This window comes from Phocoena phocoena, chromosome 12, assembly GCF_963924675.1.
Source record: "Phocoena phocoena chromosome 12, mPhoPho1.1, whole genome shotgun sequence".
Classification (NCBI taxonomy): Eukaryota; Metazoa; Chordata; class Mammalia; order Artiodactyla; family Phocoenidae; genus Phocoena; species Phocoena phocoena.
Genome location: NC_089230.1, coordinates 89,236,740 through 89,260,370, shown reverse-complemented (window position 1 = coordinate 89,260,370; position 23,631 = coordinate 89,236,740). Strand labels below are relative to the sequence as shown.

General features: G+C 33.7%; 1 protein-coding gene across 1 annotated transcript in view; it reads right to left on the bottom strand.

Moving 5' to 3' along the window:
- The window catches only part of EYS (eyes shut homolog), a 1,660,061-nt gene that overhangs the window by 660,835 nt on the left and 975,595 nt on the right, over positions 1–23,631 (bottom strand). The window contains 1 exon segment of the mRNA XM_065888819.1: positions 1,334–1,484. Coding sequence (XP_065744891.1) covers positions 1,334–1,484 — 151 coding nt within the window.

Here is a 23,631-nt window from a genome sequence, read left to right as displayed (position 1 = left end):
CTCAAGAACCTGCTTTTAATTAATGTATACTCACAAAAATTAAATTCTATATGAAAACTCACCTTTTATTTGGGAAATATATAATAGTTATGAAATGAGAACAATTCAAATATAAATGACTAAAGATAAATTTACGTAAATCTTTAGAATCTTTTAATCCATTTTTGAACTATTCATTCAAAAGATGTTTATTGAGAACTTACTATGTAACAGAAACTATCCTTGCCTTAGGGGATAGAAAGGTAAACAAAACAGATATTTTCTAATCTTATTGAGCTTATAGGCTGGTTTATCTAGGAAAAAGTCAATAAAGTGTGTTAATATAATAGAAAAAGGCCCATAAGTTTGTTTAATGATAAATAAATATACTGTTAATGGAGTAAAGCTGAATCTAAAGTAAATTCCATATGCTTACAGTTATGTAATTTCCTTATTTTGTTCAAGGCATATGTGTCACATCAACTATGCAGGAGACTTTTGTCCTTTATGTATATTTGTTGTGATTTTTTTTAAGTTTACTTATAATGGAATCATAATAGTTATCAAATAGTGAGTAGATTTACACTCAATTCATATTACTTGTGAGAATTTTAAATAATAGCATTTTATATTTCCAAAAATATAAAAATAGTATGTTCAAATATGTAGAGTACAATGATAAATACAGTAGGAGAAAATATCCATAAATGGTACACTTATGGTACATTAAGCTATTGGTACACTTAACAAGCAATGTCAAATTTTTTAAAGTAATGGCCTATAATAACAAAGTGGAACCATATAATCAATACCATTTAAGTAAGCATGCAAGCTCTCATCCTAAAATACAGGTTAATAATGATAACAATGAGCTAATTACCTAAATGGAGATTTAGCGAGTAGGCTGGCATAAGCACAGAACTCAGTAGAGAGTGTTCTTACACTTGGGAACCCTTTGTGAAGCAGAGACTGGGGGATGGAGTTCCAGTTCCATTTCTTGAATCATATTTTATGTGTGGATATATGAGCCAACTCCTCATACATCCAGGGAAATCACAAGCATAGGGGTGAAGAAAAGCACACACACTTAATTTTACCATGAAATATAATGCATGTATATAGCCATAAGATGGGAAAGCAGCTTGACACTGGAGTAACTCTAAGTAATGAGAACAATACACTTTTAGTACACTTTGGCAGAATGGATGACGATATATATGTTAGTAGAATGCAAAAAAATTTTTTTTGAAACCATGTAGATAATCCCACTAACGAGGAAACTTCTAAAGTTTTCCCACTTTTCCTTTTCATACAATAACATAAGGAATATATTTTACGTCATCAACAGAAATACCTGGTTTGCTTCATGAAGATCTGGAAGTCCACCAATAAAGACAGCCCCTGATTCTGGCAATGCTTTTCCTGGTACATAACCAATAGATTCGCTTGCTTTTATAGTCTTCCCTAGAATAGTCAGTTCAGCTTTACATGGATCCAATTCTTGCCTGCAACCATTTAGATAACAAATTTATGGTTTTAGCATGTGTTGTAAAAACATGTTTGACCAATTAGTTATGCTATTAACAAAAGAAGAAAGACGTAAGTACATAGATTATCTCACCATAAAACCAACAAAGCCAGAAGTAGATTAATCTATTCTAAATTAGAAATCCTCAATGATTTTAGCATATAAATATAAACTTTAATAAAACAACAAACTGTAGCAATCACCTAAAGAAATAAACAAATCCTGATAATAAACAGATGTTTCTCAAAAATAAATAAAACAATGTTAGAGCATAATATTCTACTTCAGTTTTTTACATTGTTAATTTTCTCTGTGAGTGAAAATTATTGAAAGGGATCAGGTTTAAATATGGTTATCTGGTGTACTATATATCTTTAGGTTGAAAATAGTAATACAGCAGCGAGTAATTAGTTGTGGAAATATAAACCATAGCAAGAAGTATAGCAAGTAAAATTAAAAAAAATAATTTAACTAAATATAACTTAATTAGGAGATTTCCAGTAATTTTTACGTGCCCGTTTTTTAGAAAGATGAGAAAAAATGCTTCAACTTGTAGATATGCATGTGTCACTCACTCTATCCATCTGTTTAACTAATCATCTAATCCAGGTATTAGAAACAGTGGCCCATAGGTCAAATCTTGCCTGCCACCTTTTTCTAAATAAAGTTTAATTGGAACAGAGCCACACATTTCTTTACATATAATCTAAGACTGCTTTCATGGCAGAGTTGATAGTTGCAACAAAGACTCTGAGACATGAAGACCCAAAAATATTTGTTTTCTAACACTACAGAAAAATTTGGTAGATCCACGGTCTAGTCAATTTATTTGTTTACCTACCCAGCAAGTAACCTTAATTATAATGCTTTTCGAGATACTCATATTGTAAGACACCCATGTAACATTCACCTATGTCATCCTATATTATGAATATGTGACATTCTGCCTCTTCTTTTATCTATCTTTATTAAAGTAAAGTTGATTTACAACATCATATAAGTTTCAGGTGTACAAAAGAGCGACTCAACATTTTTATACATTATACTCCATTTAAAGTCATGACAAAATAATGGTTATATTTCCCTGTGCTGTACGGTACTCTTCTGTAGCTTATCCATTTAATATATAGTCATTTGTACCTCTCAATCTCCTACCCCCATCCTTCCTCTCCCCACCATGGTCCTCCTCACTGGTAACCACCACTCTGTTCTATGTACCAGTGAGTCTGTTTCTGTTTTGCTATATTCATTTGTTTTATGTTTTAGATTCCACATGTAAGTGATAACATAGAGTATTTGTGTCTCTCTGATTGACTTATTTCATGTCTCTCTCTGATTAACTTATTTCAGTAAGCATGATACCTTCTAGGACTATCCATGTTGTTAACAAATGGCAGAGTTCATTTCTTAAAATTGGGATTTAGTTGATTTACAATATTATATTAGTTTCAAGTGTACCACATGGTGATTCAAATTTTTTTAGGTTATAATCCATTTATAGTTATAAATTATGGAAGCAGCCTAAGTATCCATCAACAGATGAATGAATAAAGAAGATGTGGTATTTGTATATTTACATAAAGTTTTCTAATTGAATTATGCATGATGCAATGGGTAAAGGGTAAATCTCTATGAACTACCATATTGTGATCATACTCAAGTAAGCCCTATCTAGGTCAAGAGGTAGAAACTTACTCTTAAGAATCCCCACTCCAACTCCGGTACACTTTATCACACACCCTCCAACTTCATTCAACATTATGCTTTCCATATTCACCTTTGGCATTGAATTTAATAGCAGTTTGTTCTTTTTCAACACATTTTATATTGATATTTTACAAATTACTTATTTCAGTGTTGGTGTACATTTTGGTGCTATCATGAATATTGATGATATAAACATGCTTGTGTATATTGTTTGGTGCAATATATATGCACTTCTGTTGAGGATTTAACAAAAATCACTTAGAGTTTTCCATATTTGGGATATATATATGCTCTGTTTGTCTTGTGGACATTTTATTCTTCTTTTCAGTGTCTCACATTTTTACTTTCTTAATAGTGTCTTTTAATGATCAAAAGCTCTTAATTTTAATGTATGGCAATAGATCAAACTTTTATATAATGATTCATATTTTGTTGTTGTTCCTTTTCTATGTCATTTTTGAAAATATTATTTTACTACTGACGCTTAGCTCCACAATCCACTAGGGATTGGTTTTTTATATAGTCTCAGGTATGTATCAATCATAAATCATGTTCACATATATATGAGTCTGTTTCTAGACTCTCTATTCTGTTCCACTGGTCAATTTTTCTATCTTTGTGTAAATATATCACTGTCTTAAAACTTACTCTAAAAATATAGTATTTAATACCCAGTAGAGTACGTAAGTATTCCTACTTGTTTTTTCCTCCCCTATATTGTTTTTAGCGATAGGTGTTTGTGTGTGTCTGTGTGTTCCTGGGATCTCTATTTTATTGGTCTAAATTTCTAACCCTGTACCAATACCACACTGTGAAATACTAATATTATATATATATATATATATATATATATATATATATATATATGAGAGAGAGAGAGAGCATCCTTCAAATTTCCTCTCTAGTACTGCTCTTGAAAAATGTTGGTTTCAAGATTATGCTGTCCTTATATTCTCTAAGAAAGTTTATGTAATATTCTTTCACATATGACAGATTTTACTAGTACAGCCAACTGGGCTTGGAGACTTTTTTTGAGGTAAGTATTAAATATGGATTTAATAAATGTAGCTATCTATGTATTATGTCCAATTTGTTAAGTTGTGTCTTTTTCTCGGATTTTTAAATTTAATTTTGAAAATAATTAGCATAAAATATTTCATAATTTCCTTTCATATTTTTATTGGTGTCAGAACTCTAATGACAGCTCTCTTTCTTGTGATGTTGGCTACTTTTGTCTTTTCCCATTTTATTTGCTTTGTAGATCAGTATTGGTAAGGAGTAGTAAATTTCAAGGAATGCTTTTGGTATTGTTGATGGTGGCCAGTCTCTGTTTTCCACTTTGTTAACTTCTGCTCTTATCTTTAGGATGTCCTTCCTTTAACTTTCCTTTGAGCTTAATTTACTCTCCTGTTTCTAGGGGTCTTAATCTAATATATGCTTTTAAGATTGTAAATTTTCCCTTTAAGAATAGATTTAGTTATATTCAACAAGTTCTATTTTTTATTATCATCTGTTCAAAATATTTTCTAATTTATCTTGTGATGTTTTTCTTTGGTTCAAGAATTATTCAAAATTGTACTTCAAGTTTACAAATGTACAGGGATTTTCTCATTTTTTTTACATTATAAAATTTTATCAAATTTTAAATTTTATTTAAATCAAGCTTGTTGAATATTCTCTATTTGCTTTTCAATCTTTGAAGTGTATTGACTTAGACTGCATAGCTCAGGATGTGGTCAATTTTAGTAATGATTTCATGGTCCTGGAAAGTCTGTAGTTAATTGCAGAGTTCCATATATGTGAATATGGTCAGGTTTTATACAACACACAAACATACACACATTTAGCTTGTTTTGTAGAGAATATAGAATAAAAACAATGAAATAATCAAATCAGACCTATGATGCATGTACTTTTTTTCCTAAAAAAACTATTTACAGATTTTTTTTTTGCACCCTTCTGTTTATACCATTATATAAAGTTAATAGCATAAGACCTGGTGTAGCCAGGCAGCCAATTTAAGGCTTTGATAAAGTTTTGAATTAAAAAAAGAAAAAAATCAATAATATTCTCTATATTAAGAACATGGGAGAAAAATGTGTTGAACATTTTTAGAATCCACTTGATATTTTTGCATTCTGTATCTAGAAGCAAACAAGAAGCTTTCTGTGTTAATTATTTCTTACAATTAAACTGTTAAAAATATATTTGGGAGAATATAGCTTCCAGGAATTTATTCATTAAATGATAAAAATAAAAAGCACAGCTACTTTTATTCCAATCAATCTCTAAATTTTAATGTTTGGAAAAATAACTTGTACTGTTTCATGATATTAGAATAGCAATAATAATTATTCACTAATATTTTGTTAATGAACTCATTTCCCATATTTCATGAAGCAAATGATACCCATTAAGATTTCAAATATATTTATTTGCCCTTTAATTGTAATAACTGAAAGAGTAACTATAAAATAATATATATAAACTCACTTTTTTTCCTGACTACAGAGCAACATAAGTTTGTTATAAAAAATTAGAAAAGAAAGAAATTTATCCAACATAATTGTTAAAGACAAGAAAACAGGCCCAAAGTGAAGTCACTAATGTGAAGCCCTCATGTCACCACACCAAGTCTTAATTAACTTAATATGAGGTTCCCAGAAATGGAATCGTAAACCAGTCAATGAGGAACTGACCAGCATTAGTTACATAATCTGCCTGATAAGACCCTGCCATCCCTGTGAAGAAAGTAGTCTTACAATAGCCAATCTACTGTTTTTCCTTGTATGACTTCCTTGTTTCTGCTCTCTCTGCCTATAAAATCTGTTGCCTTGTGTAGCTCTTTGGATCTCCTTTCTAGCTGTTAGGTTGAATGCTACATGATCCATGAATCACTGAATAAAGCCAATAAGGTCTTTAAAATTTACTCAGTTGAATTTTGTTTCTAAACAGTCAACTAAAGTCATCACTTGGAATCTTTGTCACTTGGTTTTTGCAATATCAATAACATATAGATCAATAGCTATACATGTTCATTAAGATTTTTTTTTCAATTCTCCTTAATGATTATATAACCTATTGCTGTATATTTAGTTTCTAAGATTCAGAAATAATAAATGATTTTGTGATTTGTGAAAAGTCATCTAACCCTTAATTAATAATTTTCATAGAAGTGTTCTTAAACGTGAATTATTGAAGCAAATCATTGGCAATTTTAAGGGTTTATTATCAAATTGCCAAGTTACAATCTAGAAACTGTCCCAATCAGCATTGTTAGAGTGCCAAAGATTTGTTTAGTTCTATATTTATATTCATATGATAATATCTATCAGTATTTTCAACATATTCTCTGCATGAAAATTCTTCCTGTCCAATAAATAAGTATTTGCTTATACTTATGGACAGATTTGAAAGTTACCAGCACTTCACAGTAATAATTTACATGTAAAGCATATACTTCTTCACTTTGCATTGTATAGTTTTTCAGTGTGATATTTGAAACCAGTTATACTGCTTTAATTATTGTAGTGGCACAATTTATTTTAATGTTTAGTATGCCCAGTATTGTCTCTTATAACTCTTTTTCACAGATTTTCTTTATGTATTGAAATGTTTATCATTTATAATCTATTTTTTATTCCAAAAATTATTAGTGGCATTTTTATGAAGAAATAAAAGTTATTCTACATTCTAAGATTTAAAGGGATATACATATATGCATACATATGCCCACATGTACATATATGTGCACACACATATATCTGCATATATGTATCTAAAATACATATGTATGTGTATATATAAAATACATTTATAGTATTTATATTACAAATTAGAATATTTTATCCTAATGGGAAGAAACATGTCTACCTGCTTTCCTTCATTTAACCATTTGTGTTTAATTCATATTCAACTGTAACCTCCATCCTTGCAGAACTGACTACTTAGAGAAGAATAATGAGAAAATGTGACATATATATTAATTTCATACACAATTGTACTAAGTTGTGTAGTGCAGACTACAATGAAATGTAAACTAAAGTTAGAAATACTCCAGAGTTGATCTCTGGGTGATTAAGATGATTACAATAAGAAAAGGGAAGAATAGTAGATGCTACAGATGAGAGATTTTGAGTGCGGGTGAAAGCTAGAAGAGAAATAAAGTGGAGTTTTAAAGACCTTTATTTTTTTTTTTAAGTTGGTTAGGAGTCTGAATTTTATTTAAATTCAACATATACAACGAAAAATGTAAATAACAGTAAGTGCTTCCAAATTAAAGACGTTTTTTGCTTATAGTTAATAATGAGTTCAGTTCAATACCAGATTTTTAAGCTTGTCTACTTTGAAATGTGGAACATGTTATATTCAGTACAGAGGTTGGTAGCTCAGTCTCTACAGAATGTAAACATCATGAAGAGAGCTTTTTCTTACATTATTACTGCATCTTAACATCTAGAACAGGACCTTGTATGTGGCGAACACTGCAGTATGTGTTGAATATTGAGAAGTTTTCCAGGACACTGTCTGAAATATATTATGTGCCTAATGACTGACAGCATTTTTATTTTGAAGAGAGCATGTGCTCTAGTTTTTCCAATTCAAGTATTTATTAGAAAATATTTCATAAAATACTGAAAATATAAAAAAGGAAAAGCACAATGACCTCCATTGAACACAAAAGGAACAATTTTTCTTTTATTACAATTTAAAACCTTCATTTTATTATAGAATTTACTCCAAAGTTGAAAATGTAATGTATAAACTCTTTCAGAGTTTGTCTTCTTTCTTACTATAATACTATGAATATGATGTAACCATTTATGTATGTTAATGTTATTCTGAACTATTAATTTTAATGAATGTATAGTAATTATTCATACTTTAATTTATTTCTAAAATATCCAACCATTGAGTATTTGGGTGTCTTTTGCCCCATTTTTTTTACCCTTCTATAATACTACAATATATGTCTGTTCTGTAAATTTTAATACACATATTTTATTTTCTTAAGAAAAATTCTAGCATTTGATTTGCAATATATAAGCTTCTTAATATTTACATTGTATATTCCTAAGTTTTCTTCTGAAATTTTTCTCAATTTACTACCTGTGATGGTTAATTTTATGTGACAACTTAGCTAGGCTACAGTCCCCTGTTTTTCAATCAAACACTAAACTAGGTGTTGCTGTGAAGACATTTTGTTATGTTGTCCCCACCTACCATTAGTTGACTATAAGTAAAGGAGATGACCTTCCATAATGTGAATGGACCTCATCTAATCAACTGAAAGTCTTTGAGAGCAAAACTGATGTTTCCCTGAAGAAGAATAAATTTCATGTGTGAACTGTGGTTTCGACTCCTGCCCAAAGTTTCCAGCATGCAGGCCTGCCCTTCAGATGTTGTACTTATCCAGCCAGACCCCACAATCCATAAGCCAATTCCTTGAAATAATTATCCTAAAATATCTTCTGCTGGGTCTGTTTCTCTGGGAAAGCCCTGACTGATACAGATACTAGTACCTAGAGTATGGAGAGTCCTGGGATGATTGTTTGCCCCAATGTACAGGAAGAGCTTTCCTATTATCTTATAATCACATCAGTGAAGCAGGATTAATGTTAATTGAGTATGGAATGTGATTCTCAGTTGGAGCTAGACCTTATATAGTTTTTGTCAGAATCTCAAGACATGTCCTTCTTAATTAACATTAGCCACATGGAATTTAATCCCTTAAGGAGTTTTTTTTTTTTTTTTTTGCATGAATAGCAGTGGGTCAGGTGACAAGCCTTTGACTATCAACTCCAATCTATAGACTGACCATGACCTTTCATCTGAACAGAAGAACTGAAGTTCATATATCATGGTGAGAAATTAATTATTTGTGAGCATATCACATTTGATGTTTTTCCTTGAAATTTATTATGATTTTTATTATTTTAATACAATTTCTATTCATTGTCACACAAGGTAGACTGATTCACCATCAAGAACACTATTGTCTATATACTAATACTGCAGACTTTAAATAAGCATGGGACATTTTCATACTTAAAATTCTGCTTTTGTTATTCTTGTTTTCAAAGCTATTATCATTTCTGAAATAAATTACCCACTGTAAATGAATACCAGGATGGCATATCATCTTTTCTCATACATATATTCCAGTAGCTGAAGGAAGATGAAAGGTAAGTATGTCCCCCTCATCATAACAATGTAGACCATCAGATTTTCTTTGCCAAAAATGCAACTCTAATATTTCATCTAACAGGATTGCTATTTTTTTCAAGAGACACACTTTTAACGGCAGTCATATCTTTCATTAGGGTGGAGGCAATGCTGTTCTGATTGTGCCCGATTGAGTCTAACAGGAATTGACAGGATGCAGGAAAACAGTCTTACAACATTATTGTTTAGCATTTGCTGATGATACAGTTTGTCCAGCACACTGTGCAGTGTAAAATTTTTCCATCAAGACTTCTTAATGCTTTCTCTAATATCAGCACAAAAGGTGCTTTAAAGGTCAAATGAATAGAACAGATGTTTTTCATAATTACAAACATATATAGAACTCTCTTGAGGACTCCTGTTGTTTGAACTACTTTTAATTGTTCTTCTCCCAAACTTATAGTGATTTATATTTGTCCTCTGTAGTCACATAAGTAAACACTACAACTCTCCAGTAATTAGAACCTGAAAGAAAAGTTTAGTATGCCATAAATTGTATTATGTTTAGGTACTCATGGTAGATGCCAGGAAAGGTAAGGTATCCATGATGAACATAGTGGCAATGTGGGTTACCCACTGTTTTCCTATTTGCATGGCTACCGCTCACCTTACAGCAACAAGTTCTCAGCTGTCACGTGTGTTAGCAAAAACTGGAGGGAATACATGGAATAGGTCAACCTTGTAATTAAACAATCAAAAAGACAGAAAATAACAAAATTCCTTCATGTTGGATATCAACTCTCAATCTGATTATTCTGAGATTGTAAAAGTCATGATTTAACAATTACTCTGACTTCCAGCTTATGCTAAATTTGTTTTTAATTAACAGTGATAAGCCTTCCCATAAAATCTGAACATGTGTTCTTTGTTAATTGTCTACCATATTTATATTAAAAACAACATTAATTTGTTTAATTAGCCATAAAAATATAAAGAAATTACCATAAAATCAAAATAGCAAAATTTTGTATTTAAAAAAAGTAAACTGAGTTAAACTCCCAGATTTAACACTTTGACTGGTAGATCATTGCCAAAGAACTAAGTAGAAAACCCCCATTTGCAATTCTTGTACCCACTCCCTCCAATTTAGGCTCTTACTTACTAATTGTATCTCTGGCAGCTCCACAAGAGGAATTTTCTGCTACAATTAGATCAGTCTCCTCCCTGCCCCACCTACCAAGGTTTCTCTTCTATCCACTTAAACACTACTCATAATTAGGAGCTTACTTCAGCTTCATTTATTGCTTAAAATGTTACGAATATTTGCAGTCTTAATGATTTCTTTACCATTTAGTACCACCATAGTGTGTCATTTATTTTGCATTCAATTATGTACTGTTGTCTTTTGTTATGTGATTGCTTGATATTTTTATATTTCATGTCTCCAGTGAAAAAATGATCTCTTAATTGGCAGAGTTTTGATTTGTCCATCTTTGATTTATTAATAAAACTTAGGCATTGTCTTACCAACCTTAGAAAAAAATCAATTCTGCATTTGAGTTTATACATCAACTGTGTTCCTAGAAATACACCAACTCTTCTCTCCTACACTGAGTGTGATTCTAAGGCAGAGGCTTGTGGTTGACAGGGAGCCCATAAGCTGCCCAGGGCTTGGCTTCCTCCTATTCTGGGACCATGGGTTGGCTCCAGCTTCCACGTTAGGACAGGATTACACTTCTGCCCATGGGCCTTTCTACTGATAAAGTAACTGTTTGCATTCAGTGAGCCAGAGTCAGATTGTCTAACAATTATGGGCAGCTCCACAAAGAGAAGCTAAAAGCTTTGCATTTCATATTGAAAATACCCATGAAATTGAGTTGTTTTCTGGCTAATTCTAAACTAAGTATTATTCTAGTTGATCTTTTCTTTCAGCATGCATACTCTTAAGAAGCATGAGAAGAGATATTTTTTCCCTATGTTCTTCTGTGGAAAACATTTTTTTTCTATATATGTCATGATTCTTCTGAAAGACGACTGTTCCCAGCTAAAACTTCAGACCTTTCTACTGGAGAGATGGTTTTCTAAATATATTTTTTGAATTTGTGATTGAGATTAAATATCAGTGATAGAGTTAATATCCCACATTAACAATTGTGGTTCCAATTAAATTATATTTAGGACCTGTGAAACAATACTCAATATTAAAATAATTGACATTAGATTATTAAATAATAAGATCACTCAAGTTTAATCAAGAACAGTATATTCAATTATTATCTTTATATATGAGCAATTAAGCCACTGCTAGCAATATTTCCTTGAGATGAAATATCTACTATATTATTTTTTTTAATTGAAGTATAGTTGGCTTTTGCATCTCTTTGTTTGTGGGAAGAACATGGCAGATTGGCTTAATAGCTGCCCAGCTTTTTGCAGTGTGCTGATTGCATGAATGGCAAAAGACATTGTTGTTTTGATAGATTCCTTACCCAGTGAAGAATCTACATCTCTTTTTCAGATGGCAGAGTAGAAGGACATGAGCTTATCCATTCTTACAAAAACATCAAAATCACAGCTAACTGCTGAACAGCCATCAGCAAAAAACAAATGCTGGAACCTACCAAAAAAGATACCCTATATCCAAAGACAAAGGAGAAGCTACAACAAGATGGTAGGAGGGGCACAATAGCAATAAAATCAAATCCCATAACTGTCAGGTGGGTGACCCACAAACTGGAAAATAGTTATACCACAGAAGTTCTCCCACAGAAGTAAAAGTCCTGAGCCCTACATCAGGCTTCCCGGCCTAGGAGTCTGGCAATGGGAAGAGAATGTGTCTTTGAAGCCCAGCAGCGTTTGATTGCAGGGATTTCACAGGACTGGGTGAAACAAAAACTCCACACTTGGAGGGCACACACAAGGTCTAGAACACACAAAGAACCAGGGAAAAAAGCAGTGACCTCAAAAGAGACTGGGCTAGACCTACCTGCTAGTATTGGAGGGTCTCCTGTGGAGTTGGGAGAGGCTGTGGCTCACTGTGGGGATAAAGATGCTGGCAGAAACAGTGCTGGTGAGTGCTCATTGGCATGAGCCCTCCAGGAGGGTGCCATTTCCCTTCCAAGACCTAACTCCACCCAACAGCTGGTGGGCTCCAGTACTGGGACGCCTCATGTCAAACAACCAACAAGGCAGGAACACAGCCTCACACACCAACAGACAGGCTGCTTAAATTCTTCCTGTGAACTGCCCTGCCCACCAGGGGTACAAGACCCAGCTCTAGCAACCAGTGTGCAGGAATAAAACCATCCCACCAGGAAGCCTGTACAAGCCTTTTAGACAGCCTCATCCACCAGGGGGCAGACAGCAGATGCAAGAAGAACTACAATCCTGCAGCTTGTGGAAAAGAAACTGCAATCACAGAAAGTTAGACAAAATGAGATGGCAGAGGAATATGTCCCAGATGAAGGAACAAGATAAAAACCAAGAAGAACAGCTAAGTGAAGTGGAGATAGGCAATCTACTGGAAAACAAATTCAGAATAATGATAGTGAAGATGATCCAAGATCTTGGAAAAAGAATAAAGGCACAGATTGAAAAGATACAAGAAATGTTTAACAAAGACCTAGAAGAACTAAAGGACAAACAAATGGAGATGAACAATGCAATATCAGAAATAAAAATACACTAGAAGGAATCAATAGCAGAAGAAGATATGTGAGCTGGAAGAATGTTGGAAATCACTGCTGTGGAACAGAATAAGGAAAAAAGAATGAAAAGAAATGAAGACAGTCAAAGAGACTTCTGGGACAACATTAAATGTATCAACATTCACATTATAGGGGTCTCAGAAGGAGAAGAGAGAGAGAAATGACCTGAGAAAATATTTGAAGGGATAATAGCTGAAAACTTCCTGAACATGGGAAAGGAAGCACTCACCCAAGTCCAGGAAGCACAGAGAGTCCTAGGCAGGATAAATCCAAGGAGGAACACACTGAGAAACATAGTAAAGAAGATGACAAAATTTAAAGGCAAAGAAAACTATTAAAAGCAACAAGGGAAAAGCAACAGATAATATACAAGGGAACTCCTTTAAGGTTATCAGCTGATTTCTCAGCAGAAATTCTACAGGCCAGAAGGAAGTGGCACAATATATTTAAAGTGATGAAAGGGATGAACCTACAACCAAGAAAACTCTACCCAGCAAGACTCTCATTCAGATTCAATAGAGAAATCAAAAGCTTTACAGACAAGCAAAAGCTAAGAGAATTCAGCCCCACCAGACCACCTTTGCAACAAATGATAAAGTAACTTCTCTAAGCAGAAAAGTAAAGGCCAATACTAGAAACAAGAAAATTAAGAATGGAAAAGCCTACCTGTAGAGGAAAACATAGAGTAAAATTAGGAACTCATCCACACACAAATATGATATCAAAATCAGCAATTGTGAAGAGAGCACAAATGCAGGATATTAGAAGTACATTTGAAATTAAAAGACCAGCAATGTAAAATAATCTTATCTATATATATACTGCTGTATCAAAACCTCATGGTAACTGCAACCTGAAAATCTACAACAGATACAAAAAAAAGAAAAAAGGAATCCAAACACAACACTAAATTTAGTCATCAAATCACAAGAGAAGAGAACAAAAGAGAAAGGGAAGAAAAAAGACCTACAGAAACAAATCCAAAACAATTCAGAAAATGGCAATAGGAACATACATTTTGATAATTACCTTAAATGGAAATGGATCAAATGCTCCAACCAAAACATATAGACTGCCTGAGTTGATCCAAAAACAAGACTCATATATATGCTGTCTACAAGAGACCCATTTCAGACCTAGGGAAACATACAGACTGAAAGTGAGGGGATGGAAAAAGATATTCCATGCTAATGAAAATCAAAAGGAAACTGGAGTAGCAATACTCATATCAGACAAAATAGAGTTTAAAATAAAGACTGTTACAAGAGACAAAGAGTGACACTACATAATGATCAAGGGATCAATGAAAGAAGATATAACAGCTGTAAATACATATGCACCCAACAAAGGAGCACCACAATATATAAGGCAAATTCTAAGAGCTATCAAAGAAGAAATAGACAGTAACACAATAATTCTGAAACTCTTCCAAAAAAAATTGCAGAGTGTTTCGCTGGTGGCGTAGTGGTTGAGAGTCCGCCTGCCGATGCAGGGGATGTGGGTTTGTGCCCCAGTCTGGGAAGATCCCACATGCCACAGAGTGGCTGTGCCCATGAGCCATGGCCACTCATCCTGCGTGTCTGGAGCCTGTGCTCCACAACGGGAGAGGCCACAACAGTGAGAGGCCTGTGTACTGCAAAAAAAAAAAAATAATAAATAATAATAATAAAAGTAAATAAATAAATAATAAAATTGCAGAGGAAACAATACTCCTAAACACATTTTATGAGGCCATTATCACCGTCATACTAAAACCAGACAAATATACCACAAAAAAAGAAAATTACAAGCCAATAACACCAATGAACATAGACGCAAAAATCCTCAACAAAATACTAGCAATCCAAATCCAACAATACATTAAAAGGGTCATACTCCATGATCAAGTGGAATTTACCCCACGGATGTAAGTAGTTTTCAATATGCGCAAATCAATCAGTGTGATACACCACATCAACAATTTGAAGAATAAAAACCTCACGAAAATCTCAACAGATACAGAAGAAGATTTTGACAAAATTCAACATCAATTTATGATAAAAACTCTCCTGAAACTGAGCATAGAGAGAACATACCTCCACATAATACAGGCCATTTATGAAAAACCTACAGCTAACATCATACTCAATGGTGAAAAGCTGAAAGCATTTCCCCTAAGTTCAGGAACAAGACAAGGATGTCCACTCTCACCACTTTTAGTTAATATAGTTTTTGGAGTCCTAGCCATGACAAGCAAAGAAGAAAAAGAGATAAAAGGAATCCAAGTTGGAAAAGAAGAAATAAAACTGTCACTGTTTGCAGATGTCATGATAGTATACATAGAAAATCCTAAAGATACTGCTAGAAAACTACTAGAGCTCATCAATGAATTCGGTAAATTTGCAGGATACAAAATTAATACACAGAAATCTGTTGCATTTCTATACACTAAAAATGAAAGGTCAGAAAGATAAATTAAAGAAACAATCTCATTTACCATCACATCTGAAAGAATAAATTAGCTAGGAATAAACATACCTAAGGAGACAAAAGACCTGCACTCCAAAAACTATAAGATGCTGATGAAAGAAATTGAAGATGACACAAACAGATGGAAAGAGATACCATGTTCTAGGATTGGAAAAATCAATATTGTGAAAATGACTATACTACCCAAGGCAATCTACAGATTCAACGCAATCCCTATAAAGTTACCAAGCGTGTTTTTCAAAGAATTAGAAAAAAAAGTAAATTTGTATGGAAACACAAAAAATCCCAAATAGCCAAAGCAATCTTGAGAAAGAAAAACAAAGCCAGTGGAATCAGCTTCCCTGACTTCAGACTATACTACAAAGCTACAGTCATCAAAACAGTATGGTATTGGCATGAAACCAGAAATACAGATCAATAGAACAGGACAGAAAGTCCAGAGATAAACCCACGCACATATGGTCACCTTACCTTTGATAAAGGAGGCAAGAATATACAATGGAGAAAAGACAGCCTCTTCAATAAGTGGTGCTGGGAAAACTAGACAGTTATATGTAAAAGAATGAAGTTGGAACATTCTCTAACACCACACACAAACATAAACTCAAAATGGATTAAAGATCTAAATGTAAGTGTGTACACTGTAAAATTTGTAGAGGAAAACATAGGCAGAACACTCTATGACATAAATCACAGCAAGATCTTTTTTGACCTACCTCCTAGAGTAATGAAAATAAATACAAAAATAAACAAATGGGACCTAAATAAACTTAAAACCTTTTTCACAGCAAAGGAAACCATAATCAAAACAAAAAGACAGCCCTCAGAATGGGAGAAAATATTTACAAGTGAAGAAACTGACAAGGGATTAATCTCCAAAATATAAAAACAGCTCATGCACCTCAATATCAAAAAAACAAACAACTCAATCCAAAAATGGGCAGAAGACCTAAATAGACATTTCTCCAAAGAAGACATACAGATGGCCAAAAAACACATGAAAATATGCTCAACATTGCTAATTATTAGAGAACTGCAGATCAAAAGTACAATGAGATATCACCTCACACCAGTCAGAATGGTCATTATCACAAAGTATAGAAACAATAAACACTGGAGAGGGTGTGGAGAAAAGGGAACCCTCCTACTCTGTTGGTGGGAATGTATATTGGTAGAACCACTATGGAGAACAGTATGGAAGTTCCTTATAAAACTAAAAATAGCTATCACATGATCCGTCAATCACACTCTTGAGCATATATCCTGAGAAAAACATGGTTTGAAAGGATACATGTACCCTAATATTCATTTCAGCACTGTTTACAGTAGCTAAGACATGGAAGCACCCTAAATGTCCATTGACAGATGAATACATAAAGAAGATGTGGTACATATATGCAATGGAATATTACTCAGCCATTAAAAAGAATGACATAATGCCATTTGCAGCCACATGGATGGACATGGAGATTATTGTACTAAGTGAAGTAAATCAGACAGACAAAGACAAATATCATATATTGCTTACATGTAGAATGTAAAAAAAAATGATGCTAATGAACTTATTTATGAAGCAGAAATAGACTTACAGCCTTAGAGAATGAAATTATGGTTACTGGGAGAAAGGGTTGGGGGAAGGATAGATTGGGAATTTGGGATTGACACGTACACTGCTGTATATAAAATAGATAACAAATAAGGACCTACTGTATAACACGGGAACTCTGCTCAATATTCTGTAATTACCAAAATGAGAAAAGAATTTGAAAAAGAATAGAGACATGTATATGTATAACTGAATCACTTTGCTGTACACCTAAAAGTAACACAATATTGTTAATCCACTATTCTCCAATATAAAATGAAAATTAAAAATAAGTAAATAAATTAAATAATTGAAGTACAGTTAATTTACAATGTTGTCTTAGCTTCAAGTGAAATATCTACTTTTAACAAAAGAACACTAAGAAAACATAATTTAGATTAATTTAGCACACATTTACACCTTACATTATTTGGGGAAATTACAAAAATAAAATATTTAAAAATATGATATTCAGGTTTCCCTGGTGGCACAGTGATTGAGAGTCCACCTGCCAATGCAGGGGACACGGGCTCGTGCCCCGGTCTGGGAAGATCCCACATGCCGCGGAGCGGCTGGGCCCGTGAGCCATGGCCACTGAGCCTGTGCTCCGCAACGGGAGAGCCCACAACAGTGAGAGGCCCGCGTACCACAAAAAAATTAAAAAAATAAAATAAAATAAAATAAAAATATGATATTCATAATTTCTGGATACTCATAAAGTACATCTTTGAAATTTTATTTTTCTTAATAATCAAAAAAATAAGCCAGCAGATTCATTATGCAATACAATCTATTAGTTTTGATTAGAGAAAGAATATTACTTAACTTTTTTGATGCTCAATTTTCATATCCATAAAATAAAATGTGTAACCTGTGTTAGTGCTAAAAAAATGTGTATCTTAATCGAGTCGTCCCAGGATTGTCAAACAGGAGGCTTGAGCAATTAGGACAAAGTTATATGCCCTATGAATGCTAATTTTTTTGTTTGTTTGTTTGGTTGGTTTTCTTTGGTGTCTTAGTCTTCTAGAGCTGCCATAATAAAGTACCACAGACTGGGTGGTTTAAACAACAGACATTTATCTTATAGTTCTGGGGGCTGTAAATTCAAGGTCAAGGTGCCAGTATGTTTGATTTATCCCAAAGCTCTGTCCTTAGTTTGCTTCGACTGCTTTCTCACTGTTTCCTCACCTGGCCTTTTCTCTGTGCACATGAAGTTCTGATGTCTCTTCCTCTTCTAGTAAGGGCATCAATCATATTGGATTACGGCTCCATCCGTATAAGCTCATTTAACCTTAATTACCTCTTTAAAAGTCTCAATCTCCAGATCTGTTACATTGGAAGGTACTGGGGATTAGGATTTCAACACAGGAATTTTGGGGGAATACAATTCAGTCCATAACATTTGGTCTGTTGTTAAATTTTAAGTCTCTTTTCTCTGGGCTAGAAAATCTTTTGAAACTCATTTTTTTCTCAAGATGTATTTTTCACTATAGCTCTCTTGCCATATTTCCCCTCCTATTTTATGCTATGTATGCCATTGTGATTCCTGTCTTCAAAGTGTCAGCATTCTGGTCGCTCTGAACTTATTCTTCAACACTGGGTCATAAAATAGATAATTCCATAATCATATTTGTATATCATGTATACAAAATAATATTTGTTTTTGTAGAATAAAGTTAAACTATACATTGTTGTGAAAACAAATTATATATTTACCAAATATAGATTCAGTGCACTAAGAAGAACACTGATAGGATAAGAGAATAATAAAACAATGGACCAGATATTACAGTAGAAGTGACATTGTTATAAACAAAAAGAAAACTATTGAGACAAAGTAGAAACAGTTTAAATGACAATCAACTGAGAAAAAGCGTATTCTATGAACTATGAAAAACATGCTATTCAATGGAAGTCTACCGAAATGCAGATGTCTAGCTCACCCAGTCAATTAATACCACCATACATTCTGGGCAAAACTTATTAATCCTCTCCTTATTTACCCATATTAATATTATTCTTAAGTTTCCTATATTGCATTGTCTTATTTACTGTAAATATTCTTATCCCCATTAATATCTGAGAAAACCAAGCTTCAGAGGTTTGACCAGATCAAAAGTTTGTCCAAAGCTATTGCTAATAGCTCTAGAGCTGGGATTTCTTGATCCTTGCCTCCAAAACCCTACTACTTACTTTGATGTCCTGTGATATGCAAGGAAAGAAATAGAGGGGCAGGACATCATGTAAGATGCAATAGGGGTGAACCTCAGCAACGTGTACACGTGCCCAAGAAAGTGTGGTTATGGGGAGTTACAGGAGGTTCATGGAAATCAAAGGAAAATATATTTGAGAACTGCTGATCAATGTTCACCTATTTCAGAAATACAAGCTGTGCGTGTGCACGTGTGGACGCATACACACACACACACACACACGCAACAATAAAGTTTCATGAGCAATTGGGTTTCATCATCCATCACTTGAGTCACCCAAGGGCTGCTCTGGGAGGAATTGTTTAGGCAAACCTAGTATAGCATTAAATCCACCAACACTGTGACATGTATACTTATAGAGTCTCAAATGGCAGCACCTTCAGACTCAGAAATCACTTGTGTGACCATTCTTTCAGATAACTTGAAGATGGACAATAAAATTGAAATGAAAATTGATGTTTTGAGCCATAAAATTTTAGCTTTCAGTTTTATTGGTCGCATACAGCCAAACTCACAAACTCTGTTTCATTCTTAAAATGTTCTTTAGAGTGAAATTGACTCTTAGAGAAAGGCCCTATCAATTATCATGGGAGATAATACTATTTAGAATAGCTAAATGGAGGTGCTGGAACATCCCCATGTACTTAGTGCTGATGAGAAAAGTATGGCTTTTAATGCCTCATCTGAGATGTTAAGCCAGATTCAGTGCTACAAAAATGCAAATTGTTTTCTGGAGATTTCTTTTACATGCTCTTTTTAAGGATTAGATAAAAACAATTTCAAATATAACTGTATGTTATTACATTAGCATATATATAATATGTGTACACACACACCCCACACATAATTTTTTTAAAAGCAATACATAACAGACTTTTATCAGAAACTGCCTTTGAAATATGATTTCTATTCTATTCATTTAAATTAGAAAACATTTTATGGACGGGAGGATAGAGAATAAATAGCAAGTTAATCAAAATATTTTCTCATTATTATGTGTTTGAAACAGAATGCTTTTTGTCATGACCTGTAGGACCTAACATAGATGTGATTGTGACTGTTCTGTAAGAGAAAGAAATGAAGAAAGTCACAACTATGTGGCTTAGTCTCCCTTATATATAAACCTAGTTACCTTGGAAGTGAGAGAGGATCCCTAAGAACAATTTAAAGAACCACTCTGTGGCTAAATATCTTTAGATAGGCCAATGAATATGTTTCCATAACTTTTATAATCTGAATATTTAAAGGAGGGATGGTTCTCTGTATATTTGGGGATGTAAGATTCCAAGACTTAAGCCAAGCTTGGATGTAGTGATAATGTGAATTCCAAGATAAGGTGTTCTTCTAATGCTGAGTTTGTCCCTTCCAGAAAGCCCCATGTAGCGTGTATTCGTTCCTCTGCAAATAGAATATATAACACAGTAAATAAACCTCTGTGCTATCTGTGGCATACAGAGAATTGGGAATTCTGAAACGTTAGTTGACTCACCCTAGGGAACACAGTGCAGAGGTTTTCTCTTTTCCTTTTCCCTTCCAGAAAAGACTTGGAAGTTTAATGTATCAAAATACAGAACCAACTCTACCAGGAAGCAGATTGTGAGAGTTTGGGCAAACAATAGGATCTTGGAAGGAAGTGGTTGCAGATAGACCATGCCACCAGTTATCAGGCTTTGGTTGAACAAACTTTACCTATTCCATATTTTGACAATTGGGATCTAAAAAATGTTCTTTTTATTTGTGGCTTTGTTGGCTTGTTATAGAAAGAAGAAAACAAAATGAAGTCTTAATAAAGGTAGGAGATACATGGTCTTTGTTGAGGGCGGCTGATAACTGGCCTCTATAGTAGTTTTGTGTTGATGGGTATATAACATCTTAAGTTCATTTATGAATATTTTTATGAATCCAAATTTTTTTTAAAGGACACATACTATGCAAGTACTCTTGGTGAGGGTTTACTTTGGAGTCAAAGTAAACTGTCCCTTTGGAGTCAAAGTAAACTGTCCCTTTGGAGACAAAGGGAGGAAAAAGAAATTCATATGTTTGGGGGAGAGCTTACAATTTAGATAGCCTGCTATTTGAAAAATCCAGCACTTGTCTTTGCAGAGTAACTAGTTATTCCTATCAGTAGAGAGAGCCACAAATGAATCACTCGGGACAGTAATTTCTCAAACCAAGTCATTCATAAACTGAGTGTGTTAACTCAGATAAAAGAGAATTCAGTTTAACAACCTGGCAGGACCCATGAGTCTGTGAATTGACATAGCATTCTGGGGTCCTGGATCACCTGGATCACCTCTTTGTTTCCCAAAATCATTTTCTATGTTCTGGAGCATTCTCTAATGGCTGAAGGAAAGTCAACTGTAAAAAAAAAAAAAACAACAACAGGATGCATTGTATTTTCTTTCCATGGGATGAGAATGAATTCTCAGAAATGCATCTGAGATTGAATGTGATTTGTACTATACCTTGTTCCAAGGTTTTACTAGTTGGAAATAAGAGTCTCATTGTTATCTTGCTGCTATTGGAATTTCCATGTCCAATGAGCCTTTTATCTCATCTGAAGCAAGAGCTGCAGTGGTCTCTGAGGGGAAGAGAAGGCTAATCATCACTGCCATTGTAAGATAATTTTAGTGGATTTTAAGGAAAACTAATTTTTATATTATCTGTTTCCAAATGCCATGATCTTTCTTTTACTGTAATATAGTGTTATTCAAACCTAAAAACCCAAATCCTTGTGTCTGTGTGTGCATGCTCATATTATTTTTACAAAACATGAAAAATTCTGTTTTTGTCTTTCAGAATGATGTGAGAAATAAAAAAAAACATTAAATCTTGCCAGCATATGAGCTAGACTGAAATCTGATGTGTGTATATTGGTCCTTCCTCTTTGTCTGTGTATGCCCAGCTACTATGGTAATAAGCTTTCTGTGCACTGGTCAGGGACATTTTATGTCCTTAGATAAAATCTATAATTTTATGTTAAGTGAAAAAACATTAGATTTTTAGATACTCAAAATTTTCAGTTGGGTAATAATTTTTATTTTAAACTTGGTTTAACTATCAACATAAAAACTAATCAGCTTTAAGGAAAATGTGCACTGTTTTAAGTTTTTAGAAGTTAAAAGTTAATGATTCTACACATTAGTGCATTTAGTGGGGATAAACAGGAGAGAAAATATTTTAAAATCTTTCCAAAAAAGCATCTTAGAAAAAATTGATAACACAATAAAGGTATTATCAAAGGTAACACTGATATAACAAAGTTTAATTTTGAGAAAATTCAGGTAATATGATAAACGTAAATGCTTGTCTCACACCTCTTCCCCTTCAAATTTTTATTTTAAAGACCACTGGATTATCCAAGTAGGATAATAAAAGTAACTTGAAAATGGAACTGGTAGTTAATGTCCACCAAACCATAACTAGATGAAACGTTAATAAAGCAGAAGAATTCAAATGTAATCTCCAGGGTCAAAACACAAAATCCTCCCTCCACCTCCAAATACTGTGGAGGTAGTGTCAGCAGAATAGTGAGATCCAATTGTTTCCAATGACACCGCAAGATGCAGGGATGCGTTTTACTTTTCCAAGAGTATTGTCCCTGCTACTAACTGCCTTTTCCCCACTTCAGTTGTTTTCTCTCTGGTATAGTATTTCCAGCTCCATGTAATCATGCTTTCATATCTTAAGTCTTTAAACAGAGAAAAAAATCTTCCTTCACCATTCTCCACACTCCTTACATTTCTTCAGTTGGAGGCTTCCCTTTGTAGCAAACTTCCCTAAGAATTGTTATATTAACTGTTTCTGTTTCTTGCCCTTCTGTCCTTGCCGACTCCATTGGCTTTTATCACACTTCCTGTATTCCCTCTGTGCTGACAACCCAATGGCTATATTTCATCCTCATCTTACTGACAGCTGCAGCACATGTGTTACATGACACCTGTCCTGGAGACACCATCTTCACTTTCTAGGCTTGTTTTCCTCTTGTTTGTGTTTCTACCTCACTAGCACCTCATTACCTTTCTCCATTTCTAGTTCCTGCTCCCTGTCTTGACCAGTAACTATTTAAAAGACAGCTTTTAAACCACAGCTGTTTAGCTGAAATTCTTTTCCATGTGTGAAGACTCAGCATTAGTCTTATCATCTTGAAACACAGCTAAACTGAGAAACCTGCTGTGCATGATGCTGAGGGATGTTCTTTGTGCTAGCAGGCACATCAGCCACATATTTTGTCCCATGGGAACCTTTTCCTTGTTGAGTTAATGCAGATCTCTTGCA